Raw genomic sequence first — 19,571 nt, forward strand, 5'->3', positions numbered from 1 at the left:
AGCAGCAGGGTTAACAACACAACATGTCTACCGTCAGTATCTGTAGCAGCAGGGTTAACAACATGTCTACCGTCAGTATCTGTAGCAGCAGGGTTAACAACACAACGTGTCTACCGTCAGTATCTGTAGCAGCAGGGTTAACAACACAACATGTCTACCGTCAGTATCTGTAGCAGCAGGGTTAACACATGTTTACCGTCAGTATCTGTAGCAGCAGGGTTAACAACACAACGTGTCTACCGTCAGTATCTGTAGCAGCAGGGTTAACAACACATGTCTACCATCAGTATCTGTAGCAGCAGGGTTAACACATGTCTACCGTCAGTATCTGTAGCAGCAGGGTTAACAACACAACGTGTCTACCGTCAGTATCTGTAGCAGCAGGGTTAACACATGTCTACCGTCAGTATCTGTAGCAGCAGGGTTAACACATGTCTACCGTCAGTATCTGTAGCAGCAGGGTTAACAACATGTCTACCGTCAGTATCTGTAGCAGCAGGGTTAACAACACAACATGTCTACCGTCAGTATCTGTAGCAGCAGGGTTAACAACACAACATGTCTACCGTCAGTATCTGTAGCAGCAGGGTTAACAACACAACATGCTTGCTGGTTCTTTTTCTGCATTATAGCCAGGATGTCTTTGGTATGTACTAAAGTCCAGCGCTTATTGATTTTGAACTGGGCAGGTGGGCTCCAGCGCACTCTCTTGCCCCAGTGTGGGTCTGTGTGAAGGATCATACTGACTGACTGATACTGCGTGTCAGAGAGGGAAGGAGGGAGGGAAGGAGGAACGTGGTGAGAGGGCAAGTGTTGGCGGATATAGAATGTGAAGGGAACGGGGGGTTAGAGGGAACATGAGGGTCGGACGACAGGAATGAAGGGAAGGGATTGAGGGGAGCGAGAGAGGAGGGGGGGGGGCAAGATGCAGCGGGAGAAGTAGAGGTGAAGGACAATTGATGGGATTTTTGGCAATCTCCCGACTTGTGTATAATGACCTCCTTTGTCTGGCTTGATGAGAAACCAATCAGTTTCCTCCCTGGGGGTGGGGGTGCGCGTGCGCACATTTGTTTGTCAGCGGTGCGCATTTTGCATGTGTGTGGGCACGCGAGAGTCCACAGTCTGTTTTTTTGTGTGAATGATAGCTGTGTTTCTCATTCCTGAATTCCACCCCAAAAGACTTAGTTCCTCGTTATAATCTAGTCTGTAAGAACAGTGGCGGACGTCCCTTTACTGCCATATGGGAGGGTACTTAGTGGAGGATAGAACAGGGTAAGTCAGGGGTGGACGAACCAGGACAGTGAGGCCTCAGGGCTATAACAGAAGCTCACTCATCTGGGTTCTCATAGCACGGACACATGTTCATCACGGTTGAGTCCACTGAACAGTCAAAGCTGGAGTCTGCATAAGGCGAGTCAGCGCCGCTGTTCGGCCCAGCGCCTTTGTTATTGTTTTAGTTTTTGTTGATGAAACGGAGAGGAATGTCCTGCTGTTCTATTGCAAGGACATCGGGGGGGGGTAAACATGTTTGTTTTGAAGTAACTATATATACAAAAGTATGTAGACACCCCTTCAAGTTAGTTGATTTGGCTATCTCAACCACACCCTTAGCTGACAGGTGTATAACATCGAGCACTAAACCATGTAATCTCAATAGACAAACATTGGTGATAGAATGGCCTTACTGAAGACCTCAGTGACGTTCAATGTGGCACTGTCATAGGATGCCACTTTTCCAACAAGTCAGTTCATCAAATATCTTACCTGCTAGAGCTGCCCCGGTCAACAGTAAGTGCTGTTATTGTGAAGTGGAAACATCTAGGAGCAACAACGGCTCAGCCGCGAAGTGGTAGGCCACACAAGCTCATAGAACTTGACCGAGTGCTGAAGCAAGAAATACGTACAAATCGTCTGTCCGCGGTATCAACACTCACTAACGTCAACACAAGAACTGTTCGTTGGAAATCCATTTCATGAAGCTCCCATGGCTGAGCACACAAGCACACACACAAGCCTAAGATCACCATGCGCACACAAGCCTAAGATCACCATGAGTGGTGTAAAGCTCACCGCCATTGGACTTTGGAGTGATCAATCACTTTACACTATCTGGCAGTCTGATGTACGAATCTGGATTTGGTGGATGCCAGGAGAACGCCACCCAATTCACTGTGTCAACTGTAAAGTTTGGTGGAGGAGGAATAATGGTCTGGGGCTGTTTTTCATGGTTTGAGTCCCTTAGTTCCAGTGATGGGAACACTACAGCATTCAATGACATTCTAGATGATTCTGTGCTTCCTACTTTGTGGCAACAGTTTGGGGAAGGCCCTTTCCTGTTTCAGCTTGACAATGCCCCCATGCACAAGACATCCGTACAGAAGTGGTTTGTCAAGATCGATGTGGAAGAACAGAGCCCTGACCTCAACCCCAACTCTTTCGGTAACTGGCCCAACACTTTAACCACTAGGCTACCTGCCGCCCCAGATATTGGAACGACACCTGCGAGCCTAATCGCCCACCTTCAGTGCCCGACCTCACTAATGTTGTTGTGGCTGAATGGAAGCAAAGTCCCCGCAGCAATGTTCCAACATCTAGTGGAAAGCCTTCCCAGAAGCAGCAAAGGGGGAATCAACTCTATGAAAGCCCATGATTTTGGAATGAGATGTTCTACGAGCAGGTGTCCCCACATACTTTTGGTCATGTAGTGTATCATTCCACAAAGCAGCAGTTAAAAAACATCTGTTTTCTTAAAAATTCAATAGAAAGACCTTAATTACAGTTTCTCAAACACCCGTTGTGGGTGATAAATTCATCAACAGCTTCTTCTACCACAGAGGCTGCTACAATACCCAAACGTTTCCTCGAATTCTCAACTAGTGTTAAGTTTAGAAGTGCAATAACCCATGTTGAACCACCTGCGATCAATACTGCATGTGGTGTACAGAAGTTGAATACAACGTCTGCACAATCACTGTTCTCTTCTTGCCAGTTAGTGATCCTCCCGATGTGGATTGAAAAGTAAAGAGGGATTCTTTTTTTCTGAGGTACTAAGCAGCCTTGCTCGGAGCGATGGAGTGCTCAAAGAGGACTGAAGTTTAGCCCAGAGGGAGCGAGAGACAGAGGTGAATTGAGAGATTCAGAAACCGCTCTGGGGGATGAAGAAATCGACACAAACACCCACACAACTAGAACAATATGGATAGAGTGTGTGAACCGCCGCTGACCTCTACACTTTTTATACATCATTTGAAGAGTTGGTTTGGAGAGTGTACGGTTTGCACAATTTTTTCTTTGATTTTGATTGTATTTTTTTTTTTTGCACATTCTGGTAATTATTTTCATTCCAGCTCAGTTTTACAATCTGGTGTTTTATTTTTATGGCCCGTCCTTGAAGATAAAATCATTTGAAACAGTTTGCTGACTGTGACTGGTCTAAAGTATGTGTCCAGCCTGATTTGGACTAGTTTCACTCTGTGCTCATCGGAACTGAGTACCAGCGCCTCAAATGTTCTACTGCTTGAGTTCCTGTGCCTAATTTACAAAGAGTACCGGCACCTATTTCAGTCGAGCTCCGACAGTTTCACTTCCTGGTACATGCTTTTCTAGCCTCCATGACTCTTTATTAAAGCCAGTCTGGCGGTCTGTCTGGGACCACCTGCTCTGGTCTGAGTAGTGCTACTTGTATCACTTACAGCAGGAGTCATATCTGATTCGCTTTACTCCATAGGCTAAAACGTCTGGTCCATCGCCCTAATGGAGGAGAGACGGTGAGAGGGGACACAAATACTAGTGATTGGGGGGGGGGGGATTGACACCGTTACATATCGGTATATTGTTTTGTTCGTAGCTTGTTCTCCCATGTTCTTTTTAAACAGGGAGACGATTAGTTTTCAGCACTTATTTCCATGATTGTTGGATTCTAACTTGAAGTATCCTTATTCATGTTACCATATTAGAGCTGGGTGTATGGAAATGATTCATGTTACCATATTAGAGCTGGATGTATGGAAATTATTCATGTTACCATATTAGAGCTGGGTGTATGGAAATGATTCATGTTACCATATTAGAGCTGGGTGTATGGAAATGATTCATGTTACCATATTAGAGCTGGATGTATGGAAATGATTCATGTTACCATATTAGAGCTGGGTGTATGGAAATGATTCATGTTACCATATTAGAGCTGGGTGTATGGAAATGATTCATGTTACCATATTAGAGCTGGGTGTATGGAAATGATTCATGTTACCATATTAGAGCTGGGTGTATGGAAATGATTCATGTTACCATATTAGAGCTGGATGTATGGAAATGATTCATGTTACCATATTAGAGCTCGATGTATGGAAATGATTCATGTTACCATATTAGAGCTGGGTGTATGGAAATTATTCATGTTACCATATTAGAGCTGGGTGTATGGAAATGATTCATGTTACCATATTAGAGCTGGATGTATGGAAATGATTCATGTTACCATATTAGAGCTGGGTGTATGGAAATTATTCATGTTACCATATTAGAGCTGGGTGTATGGAAATTATTCATGTTACCATATTAGAGCTGGATGTATGGAAATTATTCATGTTACCATATTAGAGCTGGGTGTATGGAAATGATTCATGTTACCATATTAGAGCTGGGTGTATGGAAATGATTCATGTTACCATATTAGAGCTGGGTGTATGGAAATGATTCATGTTACCATATTAGAGCTGGGTGTATGGAAATGATTCATGTTACCATATTAGAGCTGGATGTATGGAAATGATTCATGTTACCATATTAGAGCTGGATGTATGGAAATGATTCATGTTACCATATTAGAGCTGGATGTATGGAAATGATTCATGTTACCATATTAGAGCTGGGTGTATGGAAATGATTCATGTTACCATATTAGAGCTGGGTGTATGGAAATGATTCATGTTACCATATTAGAGCTGGATGTATGGAAATGATTCATGTTACCATATTAGAGCTGGGTGTATGGAAATGAGTCATGTTACCATATTAGAGCTGGGTGTATGGAAATTATTCATGTTACCATATTAGAGCTGGATGTATGGAAATTATTCATGTTACCATATTAGAGCTGGGTGTATGGAAATTATTCATGTTACCATATTAGAGCTGGGTGTATGGAAATTATTCATGTTACCATATTAGAGCTGGGTGTATGGAAATGATTCATGTTACCATATTAGAGCTGGGTGTATGGAAATGATTCATGTTACCATATTAGAGCTGGATGTATGGAAATGATTCATGTTACCATATTAGAGCTGGATGTATGGAAATGATTCATGTTACCATATTAGAGCTGGATGTATGGAAATGATTCATGTTACCATATTAGAGCTGGGTGTATGGAAATGATTCATGTTACCATATTAGAGCTGGGTGTATGGAAATGATTCATGTTACCATATTAGAGCTGGGTGTATGGAAATGATTCATGTTACCATATTAGAGCTGGGTGTATGGAAATGATTCATGTTACCATATTAGAGCTGGATGTATGGAAATGATTCATGTTACCATATTAGAGCTCGATGTATGGAAATGATTCATGTTACCATATTAGAGCTGGGTGTATGGAAATTATTCATGTTACCATATTAGAGCTGGGTGTATGGAAATGATTCATGTTACCATATTAGAGCTGGGTGTATGGAAATTATTCATGTTACCATATTAGAGCTGGGTGTATGGAAATGATTCATGTTACCATATTAGAGCTGGATGTATGGAAATGATTCATGTTACCATATTAGAGCTGGATGTATGGAAATGATTCATGTTACCATATTAGAGCTGGATGTATGGAAATGATTCATGTTACCATATTAGAGCTGGGTGTATGGAAATGATTCATGTTACCATATTAGAGCTGGGTGTATGGAAATGATTCATGTTACCATATTAGAGCTGGATGTATGGAAATGATTCATGTTACCATATTAGAGCTGGATGTATGGAAATGATTCATGTTACCATATTAGAGCTGGATGTATGGAAATGATTCATGTTACCATATTAGAGCTGGGTGTATGGAAATGATTCATGTTACCATATTAGAGCTGGATGTATGGAAATGATTCATGTTACCATATTAGAGCTGGATGTATGGAAATGATTCATGTTACCATATTAGAGCTGGGTGTATGGAAATGATTCATGTTACCATATTAGAGCTGGGTGTATGGAAATGATTCATGTTACCATATTAGAGCTGGATGTATGGAAATGATTCATGTTACCATATTAGAGCTGGGTGTATGGAAATGAGTCATGTTACCATATTAGAGCTGGGTGTATGGAAATTATTAATGTTACCATATTAGAGCTGGATGTATGGAAATGATTCATGTTACCATATTAGAGCTGGATGTATGGAAATCTACTGAGTTTAGAAAGTTTACATTCTATCGAATCTTATTGTCAAATCTCATGTATCCTTATGGAGAGATGCAAAGAGTAACCAGTCCGGTTTCAGCCGATGATGAGGTTGGATAGCCGTGGATTAGGGAGGAGTGAGTAATGTGGGCCGAGGTCAGGTCAGATGCAGTGAGAAGGAGCAGTCACCACTTAAGTTCCTACCTAGCAACAGAGATGTATTGGCTGTCTAGCGGTGCTTGGAGGAGACGCCGAACTAGAAGGAGGGTATAAATATATGTGCCTGTGCAAACATGTCTTTGTCTTATGCAGCTGTTTGACCCAGTGGGTGAATAAACTTGGTTTTAGCTTTGACTAGTGAGTTTTACGCTGTTTGTTCAGAACCAAACAGGATCTAAGCTAGTTTTTCTCATGGCTCTCTCTTGTCCCTCTGCAACAGACATATGGTGAGAAATCTGTTTGGAATACAGTACAATCATGAGAATCACATTGCACATCGTACCTAAGTATCATGATAATATGATATTGTGAGGTTCCTGGCAATTCCCAGCCCTAATGAACACCAGATCTGACATAACATACCATTCTCATTTGCCGAATGATAATTTGCTGATAAAATGCTGGGTTTTCAGTGTAGTCGTAAATAAAAAAATTCAAGAGAAGGTTGTTTGAGTATAAGAGATGGTGTTATTCAGCACATGTAGAGGAAATAACATCTTCTCTGTTGACCCTTCTCTCCTCTCCAACATGGTCCCCCTGCTCCTCCCCTGCTTTATCCCTCCTCCTTCGTCATCTCCTTTTCTCTTAAATGCTTGACTTCATTTTTTCCCCTACCTCTCCCTTTTCCCCTCTCCCTCCCTCCATCCTACTTCCCTCCCCTCTTTTTTCTTTTCCCCTCTTTTTCTCTCTCTTAATCGCTTGACTTCTGCACACTCCTCCCGACGCCATCTTGTGTGTCTTAATTAAAAGGCAGACAGGCTGCTAAGGAATAAATGGAAAGAAGGAGAGGAAATTAATGAAAGAAGAGTTTGTTAATAACACAATAAAGGCAGCTGTGTTTTACCTTCACAGCTTAATTGCGGCCCCTGATTGTGTTTTGGGCCTATTTTTATTCAAACAGCGGGCCTGACAAACCACGTTAAGTGTGTGTGTGTGTGTGAGTGAGCGAGCGAGACAGCTGGGCAAGGGCTCATTCATGTTAGGGTGTTGTCATGCTGAAAGGGAGGGCAAAGTGTGTGCGTGTGGGAGGGTCGGTGTTGGTTGAAGTAGTAATGACACATTATGCGAGTCACTTGTGGGCGTCCTTACATCCCTGGTCTATGTAGGTCAAAGGTGAACTTGAGTGCACTCAGGGGAGACGGTAGCATCTCGCCGACCGAGAAGACCTCTGTCCATATGTTAGCCTGGCCCTGTGTGTACTACTAGCCTTTTGACCTTTAAGATAAAGTGTTTACACACTCTGAGAGACACACACACACACACACACACACACACTCTAAATTACTTATTCACAGATCTCTTCCCTCAGCTCCAGAGCTGTGATAATCCCTGACCTCCTCTCCATTGATCTTCACAAAGACTAACTGACAGACAGACCACGAGGCCCACAGCCCATACGATGTGGAATCACTACGTCTACTACTAATACTGCTACGATTATTACATGCACTGTGTCTGTCTGCCCCACTGCACATTCAACCTGGCTAAAGACCGATTTAGAGCTTCCAGACGTAATTGCAATATTAAAGCTGACTGACCCCCCCCCCCCCCCCCCTAATTAATTTTTGGGCGGGATCAATAAAAAGATGTTTGGTTATTCCAACAAAGAAACAATGTAAAGCTGCCTGCTCTATTCTCCAGTCCTTGATAAACGGTGTCCGTTAACCAACATACTTAGCCAGATCAGACATACTCTTTTATTTCTATGCTATTGTGTTTTCGTTTTTTCTCCTTTTGGAGGAGGTCCTGATGGGTATGATGGTCGTGAATCTGAACCTGCGTCGTCTGTACTCTTAGAACTGAAAGTGTCACAGCACACTTTCAAGGCTGTCCTCTTCTCACCTTATCCTTGAATCAATTACCCTGCCCTGGAAACCTGTCCAATCAGGGTCAGAAGCTTCCATCTCCCGGTCTCGTCGTTTGTCGTGGAATCCATTTGTCAATGTTTGGGGCCGTTTCTGGGTCACGGGCTTAAAGAAACTGGTCCGTTTGAAATAATGATACATTTTAGCTTCTGTTTTATCCTCTCGGAGCTCATTAGGAATCGACAGCTTTAAAGCGGGTCTGTTCGACTGGGGTTGGTGCGTAAGAAAGCGAGATGGGCGAGTGTGTGTGTGTGTGTGTGTGTGTGTGTGTGTGTGTGTGTGTGCACACTTTTTCATAATGCTTTCCGCGGCGTGAATACAAGCGACGCCATTTGCATATATTATTGAATATTTGAGAATGTCAACTGGGAGGTAGCGCGTCTCATTGTATTACGGCTGTGGTCTTGAGGTACGCTTTGCTGGGTTTTAAGTTTTTACAATTTCCTTCCTTCAGTGTGTTCTTTTTGTTTAATTTTTCTCTCAAGTTTTCCTCGAGTCAAACATTCCCCGTACGACTCCATCCTTCTCAACTATTGCTCAAGGCGTAGACATGCTACTCCCTCGTATGTGTTATGTGCAACAACAAGGCCGGTGGATGACATTGGATATTGCCGTTGGAAATCACGAGAAGTGGGGCTTCACTTACAGCAGCGTGCATAATCTTCCTCTGTGAGACAAATCGATGGGCTTCGTCTTTGCCTGGCCCATCTTCAATCTCAGCAATAGTATTTTTAGTCAACATATTTGATGGGCTGGAGCTAGACCAACACACACACACACAGACACATATGGCAGAGCTTCTGTCAAAAAGAGCATCTCCGATTGGATCTCATTTCGCAGGCGCTCAACCTGAAATTGCCATGTAAATGACTGAGACCTGCCTCCCTGCTGTGTCTCACACACACACACACACACATAAAGGTACACACACACAGACACAGGGTTCTAGGGTTGCTGCTGCACACTGTGCCCATCTTGCCCTCTGTGTCTATTACAACACTTCCCCTTTAAGACAAACGTGCTCTTTACCTGACTCTCTTTTTAAAGATGGCTAGAAATGTACACGTTTTGTGCTCTTGTAGGAAGCAATCACTCCCCTATTGCCGACTACAAATGATCTATAACTAGGCTAATAACTCACTAAATAGTAAAGGATATGAACTACATGTGCACACGTGGCTACATGCAGCTCTCGCTTTGATCTCAAAACAAGCGCATCTACTCACGACCGCTCATGCTGTAAACACAGTCCAGTTAAAAGTAAATGGTACAGATCCATATATGGCAATGGTCTATTTGCATATAGGGCTACTGCAACTCTGATTTGGTTTTGGCGCACATTTGTGTGTGTGTGTGTGTGTGTGTGTGTGTGTGTGTGTGTGTGTGTGTGTGTGTGTGTGAGAATGGCGTAAGTAGTGAGGAAGTGTGTGTGCGTGATCAGACTTGGTTGAGAATGTGAAACAAATGGCCCGGCTGCCAGGCTAAATGGAAGCAATCCATCAGAGAGACGGGACACAAACACACCCCGGAGATGTCATAGCCAATCCCTCCTCAGACACAAGGCTAGATCTGATGTAGGGAAAGATGAAGGGAAAATATTGAATGACGCACACACATTGACTCGGCCCAAAGACGGCAGGGACCTCTGCTACATGGATAGATAAGAACACTTATCAAATGAAAAGATGCTTTAAAATGGGAAACTGATAGATGGATGAGGGAGGCATGAACAAATGAATGGAGCGTAGAGGGGGGGGGGGGGGGGGCAGAGCCATTTAGCTAAGATGTGCAGTCCAGGACTCTGTTCATAAGAACATGGAGCTCTCTTGATGATCTCTAATCCAATGAAGGGACTGAGTTAGACTGAGGGATGGAGGAGTAGAAGCAAGGGAAAGATGGGTCTGGAAAGCAATAGATGAATGGAACGTTGAATGAAGGTCGAGGGGAGAGGGGAGAGGGGGATATCACAAAGAGCCCTTCAGTGAGCGGGGACTGCATGGGATGGCTGGGGCTGTAGCCAACAATGACTGGTACTGATGAGGAATGCTATACAGAAAGATGGAGAGTTGGAAAGAGGGAAAGGGCAAGATGGGGAGAGAAAGCGAGATGGAGAGGGGGTGGGAAAAGGTAAAGCGAGAGATTAAGAGCATGATAAGGACTGATGGAAAGTTTGAGAGAGAGAGGGGGTGAGAGAACCAAAATGAGTGCATCCCTCTTTATACTGAAGGCCCCGGTAATTGTTTAGTGTGATTAGGATGGAGAGAGGGATGAGAGGAGAAAGAAGAGCGGTGTAATATCCTGTAATTGAAGCCCTCGTCTGCCATCATCCCATTGTTCCACCACACGCAGATAAGCCCAGGGAAATGAGAGACGGGGGGGTAGTGGGAGGAAGAAAGTGTGAGGCATAGAGGAGGCTGTGACAAAGGGAGGGAGAGCGACTGAGTGGGTGGATTTACATTAGTAGATTATGTCTAGCGAGATCTATCTCTCATCAACATCCGATTTGAAACTTTTCTCAGTGTTTATTCTAGCCTTTGATGTGTTTTGTCCAAAGCCACAATTCTGCTTCATATTATAAACTGGGTGGTTCGAGCCCTGAATGCTGATTGGCTTACAGCCACGGTATATCAGACCGTATATCACGGGTATGACAAAACCTTTATTTTTACTGCTCTAATTGCATTGGTAACTAGTTTATAATAGCAATAGAGCACCTCGGAGGTTTGTGGTATATGGCCAATATACCACACCTCCTTGGGCATTATTGCTTAAATGAACAGAGTTCTGTGGTTGGCATGGTGCTGTGAGGTCACCTAGGCAGACATGTACATGTACATTTTGTAAATATTTAAGCATTTGTAAGTGTTTAAAAAATATATAATGAGCTTTTTATTTTTGATATCTGTTTTGTTCAGATAAATATTGTGGTCTTCAATGTCAAAGTTACGACGTTCAGTCCGTTTGTTTGCCTTTCCTGGCTAGCGGGATGGCTAATGTAACGCAGCAGCAGCTCCGGCTTTTTTGTTTCACCTGCGGGTTAGAAGGTGGAGACTGCAGTGTCTGAGATGTCCGAGAGGCAGAGGGACTGTTCCTGATCACTGCTAACGTGTGGTTGATTTTCTGCCGCTTTACTGCAGCCGAAGCATCACCCAGGTGGGTTCTACACTGTTGGCGACGGAGGATCGGCTACCTTATGGAAGATCGGCTACCTTATGGAAGATCGGCTACCTTACGGAGGATCGGCTACCTTACGGAGGATCGGCTACCTTACGGAGGATCGGCTACCTTACGGAGGATCGGCTACCTTACGGAGGATCGGCTACCTTACGGAGGATCGGCTACCTTACGGAGGATCGGCTACCTTACGGAGGATCGGCTACCTTACGGAGGATCGGCTACCTTACGGAGGATCGGCTACCTTACGGAGGATCGGCCTACCTTACGGAGGATCGGCTACCGATGGAGGAACGGAGGAGAGGCTACCTTACGGAGGAGAGGCTACCTTACGGAGGAGAGGCTACCTTACGGAGGATCGGCTACCTACGGAGGAATGGAGGAGAGGCGACCTACGGAGGATCGGCTACCTACCAAGGAACTGAGAACATCGGACAAAGCCACGAGCCTCTGAAGAAGCTCCTGGCTTGTCCGACAGACTGGCTTTCTCCCTGGCTGTACTGTACCATCAACGCACCCTCCTCTCAAGCCATACTGACTTTACCAAACTGCCTCAACTCCATTCATTTTCCACCTTTCATTTGTTGTTCATTGATGAATTATGTATTTATGTATTTTGTTAACAAGAGGACCACAATGGAAATGCGTTTCTATGCTTTTTTTTAGTTTTATCCTCTATGATTTTTAAATGCATTGTATCCACGTGTGGTTGTATAGATGTTGTTTTTGTCAAATGAATCATATCACATATGCGTATGGTGTTGCACAATTGATTAATGCCAGTGATTTAACAAACGTGTGGCTGTTTTTAAAAGCCTTTCATGTTCAATTCGGCTCCGAGAGCAAAAAGTCTGTCTACTGGTATTAAGGTCATTCTCACAGGGACATGAGGTGTGGCAGAGCCATTGTCTTTCCACTGTACCAGTCAGAGGGGGGTTGTATACGGTGTAGGTGTCTGTGGGAGACATCTCCTGAAAGATTTTCATCTAGATCTGTCTCTTTACACTAAGTATCTCTCCTGGACTTAGTTTGTGTCATCAAAGTAGAGTAGCGTAAAGACTGAGATGAGAGGTGGGGGAGGTGAGTTAGAGCGGAGGTAGGGAGGAGAGAAACGAGAGGAGTCTGGGAGAGGAGGTATAAGTAGGAGTCTTAAACTTTGTAAACGGCATCTCCCTTCAGAACCTGTGTGTGTGTGTGTGTTTGTGTGTGCTCTCGCTCGCGATAGATAGATAGATAGATAGATAGATAGATAGATAGATAGATAGATAGATAGATAGATAGATAGATAGATATCAATTCAAGGGGCTTTATTGGCATGGGAAACATATGTTAACATTGCCAAAGCAAGTGAGGTAGATAATAAACAATAAAAATGAACATTACACATACAGAAGTTTCAAAAGAATTAAGACATTACAAATGTCATATTTTTATTTATATATGTGTGTGTATATATATATATATATATATATATATATATATATATATATATATAAACACACACACACACAGTGTTGTAACGATGTACAAATGGTTAAAGTACAAAAGGGAAAATAAATAAGCATAAATATGGGTTGTATTTACAATAGTGTTTGTTCTTCACGGGTTGACCTTTTCTTGTGGCAATAGGTCTCTCTTCCCCCCCCCCCCCCTCCCTCCCCCAGGCTGTTTGGAAAGGCCTTTGATTACCATGATGATGTCTTTCAGCAGCCATCCTCTTTGATTGGGAAGGTGCTGCTCGTGTGGATGACGTAACACGGTTTGCGACGTCATCGTTTGATTGGGAAGGTGCTGCTCGTGTGGATGACGTAACACGGTTTGTGACGTCATCGTTTGATTGGGAAGGTGCTGCTCGTGTGGATGACGTAGCACGGTTTGCGACGTCATCGTTGCGGCTTTAGAGATCTGCTGTGTTGTAGCCGCCGGTTTGTGCTGAGAACATGGCGGCTTTCGCTCGTTGTCCCGGTGACAGCCAGACTGTAGGTTGGGTTATGCGTGGCCGCGGTCATTGTACAGTGCTACATCTAGCATGTCCCCTCCATTAGCACTAGGTGTGACTGTGATCAGTCATTCCTCCCCAGCCATCTGTCTGTTTGATCCCCAGGACCTTTAAAATGTCCCTCTTCCTCCCCCCGGAATGGTGATTTATCCCATTCATCAATTAGCATTAGCAGCAGAGAGCAAGTAATCTGAATATGGGGCCATAAATTATTGATTCCACCCCCCTCTCTCCCTCCATCCCTCCTTCCGCCTGCAAATCTAACCCTGACATTTGAATATAAGACAGAGCAAAATGATGGCCTGAAATAATGACGGCCATTTGGTGTGTGTGTATCGCTTGGGTGTGTGTGTGTGTGTGTCTTGGCGTGTGTGCGTATGCAAAGCAAACCTCTTTTAGCCTCATTAATATTCATTAATACCTCCTGTCAGAAAGGCACAGAAACAATTCATTGCTCGCATTTACTGTATTAAGTGCTTCATGATTTATTAATGTGCAATGAGAGCGAGAGTGAGGGAGAGAAAGATAAGAGGGGGGAGGGGAGACGGGGTGAGGGGGGAGCACTGAAATGTGAAAGACAGGGCATTTGTAAAGCTATTCACCTGAAACCAAACATAAAAACCATAAATATGGTTGCTCTTTTTTTGTGTGTATTTGTCACCCATCGAATGATTCTGTTTTGTTTTGCGTGGTGTGTGTAGGCAGCCACATTTTGACTTAGCATTAGCAAACAGCTTGGAATAATATATGCCGTTTAGCTTGGCGCTTTTAATCCAAAGCGACTTAGTCAGGCGTGCATACATTTGACCTACGGGTGGTCCCGGGAATCAAGCCCACTATCCTGGCGTTGCAAGCGCCTTGCTCTACCAACTGAGCGACAGAGGACCACTACACAGTGTACAGTCCAAGGGCTCCTTGCTAACGGCTTGGAAAATGGACACCAGTGCCAACCCGTCCAGGAGTATTGACAGCAATGTGAATACAGTGGTGTGTGTGGGTGTGCGTTTGACCCCTCTACCGCTCCCTCTGTGTGACTGCCTCCTCCATAACATCCTCCACTACTGGCATTGTAGATGCTGCTAAGCATCTCTTTCTCTTCACTAGACAGTATCTGTATATTTAGCCACCAGGCAGTTGGCAGAGCTCAGCGTTACAGTGCCTGTATTATTACAACTTCAGGAAACAGAATGATCTTTCTCTCTCTATCCTGGTGTGCTGACGACTCACTCTCTACCTCTCTCCCACTCGTTCTCTCTGCTTGAGCTGTGCATGACCCCTTTTCCCTCACTTCTCTTTCCTTTTGATCTTTCCCTGTGCTTACGTGCTGTTAGCCGAGGGCTCTCTCTATTCCTCCTCCCTGTGTGCTGTGCTGCGTCTTCTCTTCTCCCCTAGAGGGACTTGGCACGACCCACCGTTATACATCAGTGTTATTACACCTTGAGGAGGTGTGTGTGTGTGTGTGGTAGATAGACTTTCCATGTCCCGGTTAATCAAGCTTCTTGCACAGCACGCAGGACAAATTGATAAGTTGGGCAGCCAGCTGTTCTGGCCCAGCTGTGTGCCGTTTCTCTCTCTCTCTCCCTCTTTCCCTCTCTCTCTCTTTCCTCTTTCTCTCTTTCATGTTCTCTTTCCCTCTCTCTCTCTCTCTCTCTCTCTCTCTCTCTCTCTCTCTCTCTCTCAATTTTTCTATTCAATTTTCTTTATTGGCATGACATAACAATATTCATATTGCCAACGCTTACTTTGGATATTTACAATATTAAAATAATAAGAATCAAAGTTGTCATCAAGACAACAATAACCAAGGGTCAAAATAAGCATACAGTAGAGGACATGTGCAGGTTGATTGGCCTGTCAGACACTGTCCCTCAACTTATGGCAGGCAACAATGTAGTGCGCTGCCAACCCACAGCTCTCTGCGTTCTCCCCCAACAGGACGGGTAGCCTACTCTCACCAGAGGTCTTTGAAACCTTGAATAAGGGTTTCAAATTTGGGCAAATGACATATTTTTACATTTTGTCAGGAAATATAGCTCCGTCTCAGGTTCTGCTGTTGTGCAGTGGTTGCACAGCCTTTCCTCTACAGGGAGACAGGTTTTCCTGTCTCTACCCTTCTCAATGGCAATGCTGTGCTCACTGAGCCTGTACTTTGTCAAGGTTTTTCTAAGGTTTTGATCAGTAACCATGGTCAAATAGTTTGCAATGGTGGGACAGATAGCACTGCATTTTGCTTTGTGCTGGTTTTCCAATAAGCAATGTAATTTGTTTTATTCTGATTGATTGGATGCTCTGGTCTTGAGGCTTCAGTGTGTTAGTAGAACAGGTTTTGTGAACCAATTGAGAACTTTGGTCTAATTCCCTGAGATCTGGATCTTTTGGGGGTTTACTGCCGGGCCGAGGTCTGACTGTACTGCTCTAGCAGGTCCAGGCTCTGCTGTAGCTCTCTCGAATCTCTCTCGGTCTCTCTCGAATCGCTCGCTCGCTCTCACACGAAGCAGGGAGAACAGTTGAAACTGGAGCAGCAGCACGACCAGGTAGACTGGGGACAGCCAGGAGTCAGCAGGCCAGGTAGTCCTGAGGCATGGTTTTAGGGTTCAGGTCCTCCGGGAAAGAGAGAGAATTAGAGGGAGCATACTTAAATTCACACAGGACACCGGATAAGACAGGAGAATTACACCAGATATAACAGACTGACTCTAGCCCCCTAACACAAACTATTGCAGCATAGATACTGGAGGCTGAGACAGGATGGGTCGGGAGACACTGTGGCCCCGTCCGACGATACCCCCGGACAGGGCCAACCAGGGAGGTTATAACCCCCACACCACTAGAGGGATATCCGCACACCACTTACTACACTGCGACAAGGCTGAGTATAGCCCACGAAGATCTCCCCCATGGCACGAACCCGAGGGGGTGCCAACCCGGACAGGAAGATCACGTCAGTGACTCAACCCACTCTAGTGACGCACCCCTCCTAGGGACGGCATGGAAAAGCACCAGTAAGCCAGTGACTCAGCCCCCGTAATAGGGTCCGAGGCAGAGAATCCCAGTGGAGAGAGGGGAACCGGCCATGCAGAGACAGCAAGAGCGGTTCGTCGCTCCAGTGCCTTTCCGCCCACCTTCGACCCCTGGGCCAGACTACACTTCATCATGGGACCTACTGAAGAGATGAGTCTTCATTACATTTTTATCTTTTTTGTGGCCTTTTTTCTTCCCAATTTTGTGATATCCAATTGGTAGTTACAGTCCTGTCCCATCTCTGAAACTCCCGTTCAGCCTCAGGAGAGGCGAAGGTCGAGAGCAGTGCAGCTTCCGAAACACGACCCCGCCAAGCCGCACTGCTTCTTGACATACTGCTCGCTTAACCCGGAAGCCAGCCGCACCAACGTGTCGGAGGAAACACTGTACACCTGGCGACTGTGTCAGTGGGCAGACCATTCTGTGAAAATGGAACTCTATAGGAGAAAGCCCTGCCTCCAGCTGTTTGCTTACAAATTCTAGGGACAATAAGGAGGCCTGCATCTTATGATCGTAGTGTACTTAGTTATGTACGACAGGACCAAATCGGGGAGAGAGGTAGGAGCAAGCCCATGTAATGCTTTGTAGGTTAACAGTAAAACCTTTAAATCAGACAGGTTAGAACTGGAGTAATATGATCACTTTTTGGGGTTCTATTCAAGATTCTAGCAACCATGTTTAGCACTAACTGAAGTTTATGTAGGGCTTTATCTGAGTAGCCAGAAAGTAGAGCATTGTAGTAGTCTAATCTAGAAGTGACAAAAGCATGGATTAGTTTTTCTGCATCAGATGAACTGAGGTCCACACTCCAGTCCAGTAGTGGTAATGCACCATAAATTGGTTGCCAACCACCATATAAAGTCCGAAGAAACCTGAAGGAGGAAAGATTATGTTAAACGATGCTAAATGGCCAGAGCAGCTACATCCAGCCATTTCAGATGCTAAATGGCCAGAGCAGCTACATCCATCCATTTCAGATGCTAAATGGCCAGAGCAGCTACATCCATCCATTTCAGATGCTAAATGGCCAGAGCAGCTACATCCAGCCATTTCAGATGCTAAATGGCCAGAGCAGCTACATCCAGCCATTTCAGATGCTAAATGGCCAGAGCAGCTACATCCAGCCATTTCAGATGCTAAATGGCCAGAGCAGCTACATCCAGCCATTTCAGATGCTAAATGGCCAGAGCAGCTACATCCAGCCATTTCAGATGCTAAATGGCCAGAGCAGCTACATCCAGCCATTTCAGAAGCAATGTTTATCTTCGCCCTCTGCAGCACTGTAGCCAAAGAGGGGTTCTCTACAAAGCAGGCTGTTCGGTGTTAGTGTAATGGAAGACATTAGACAGACGATTACAAGGTTCTTACAGACACCGCTACGCCCTACACACTCACGCTTTCACATCAGTCCCAGCTTGGGGAGTTTGAAAGGGCTAATCGGTGTGACTTCGAGGCATGTGTGTCTTAAATTGTGTGCGTTGCGTCTACGTGTGTGTGTGTGTGTGTGTGTGACACCCAAACCCACCATCTATTCACCATTCAGGCTTTACCCTCCACTCAGACACGGTTACATCGTTGAGGCTGGGGCCGGGTTGTCTTCACAGCCACATTCATGTATTATCTAACCGCAGTGCATTAGCAGTAGGATAGGGAACGGCAGTGATGAATATGATGGTGATCATAATGGGAAGAGAGAGCGTGCTGAAGGTGATAATGTAGAAATGTTGTTGGGGACCCGGTGACAGAGGGGAGAGCAGCGCTCAACTGATTTCATACACATTACCACTCGGAGCTCTGGCATGGCAAGCGGAAAATGAACCCCAGTGAGAAAGAGTGGAAATAGTTTGTGTGCGTGCCCGTACTAACGGATCTCTTTTTCTACCGTTCTTTTCCCTGCCTCGCTCTCTCCCTCTCCCCCTCTCCGTGCGCCCACTCCCAAATTAAACAGTTGAGTTGTGTAATAAGGAGCCGTTAACACGCGAGAAAGAAGGGAGGAGATGACAGAGTAAATTGGAGAAGGGGAAAAAGGTTGAGGGGTTGACCAGCTCGGTGCCTGAAGAGAGATTGGACAGCATGTGTTGGTTCTGTACTGACTAGCTGGTCCAGTTCCATTGACCATATGTTCAGCTTAGAGGCTCAACATCATGTGTTTGTGTTCAGCCTTACAGCTCTGCTGAGTCATCAAATATCGCCTTCTAAAATCGGTGTCTCTCTCTCCCTCTCTCTCTCCCTCTCTCTCCTGCGCTCTCTCTCTCTCCCCCCCCTTTGGCTTTCTTGAAATTGCTCTAGCTCTTTCATATGCTCTCCTCTTTCTCTCCTCTCTCCCCCTCCCTCCTTCCTCCTAGTCCTCGCTCACTCTCTCTCTCTCCCAGAAGACATAATTAGCTTGAATGTATGTACCCCATGCCGCTAAATCATTATCAGCACGTTACAGCAGTTTTAAAACATACACCAACTGATATAATAATACTGTGTAATGTGTTTTTAATGCATATTTATGTTGATCTTTTTTTCTCAGCGTGTCCCCCTGGCTCGTACAAGATGTCATCCAGACAGCAGGAGTGTTTTCCGTGCCCGGCCAACAGTGTGGCTGAGGAGGAAGGATCAGTGTTGTGTGTGTGTGAGGAGGATCACTTCAGGACCCCCCTGGACAACCCCTCCGCCCCCTGCACCCGTAAGACGCGCTCATACACACCTGTTCCTATGCAACTCTTCATCTGACTATATCACTCTGTCATATCACCTCTCCTCTAGCCATGTTACCCTGTCATTCCTCTTCTCAGTGTCTCTCTCTCTCTCTCTCTCTCTCTCTCTCTCTCTCTCTCTCTCTCCTTCACTCTCTCTCTCTCTCTCTCTCTCTCTCTCTCTCTCTCTCTCTCTCTCTCTCTCTC

At 45.0% G+C, this 19,571-nt stretch overlaps 1 protein-coding gene across 1 annotated transcript in view; it reads left to right on the plus strand.

Annotated features, from left to right (window-relative positions):
* LOC110496810 (ephrin type-A receptor 7) overlaps positions 1-19,571 on the plus strand; it is a 254,968-nt gene that overhangs the window by 131,039 nt on the left and 104,358 nt on the right. The window contains exon 4 of the mRNA XM_036952654.2: positions 19,199-19,354. Coding sequence (XP_036808549.1) covers positions 19,199-19,354 — 156 coding nt within the window. The remainder of the gene's footprint in view (positions 1-19,198; positions 19,355-19,571) is intronic.

The sequence above is a fragment of the Oncorhynchus mykiss genome, chromosome 18 (genome assembly GCF_057628025.1).
Source record: "Oncorhynchus mykiss isolate SJ-2025 chromosome 18, ASM5762802v1, whole genome shotgun sequence".
NCBI classification, from domain to species: domain Eukaryota; kingdom Metazoa; phylum Chordata; class Actinopteri; order Salmoniformes; family Salmonidae; genus Oncorhynchus; species Oncorhynchus mykiss.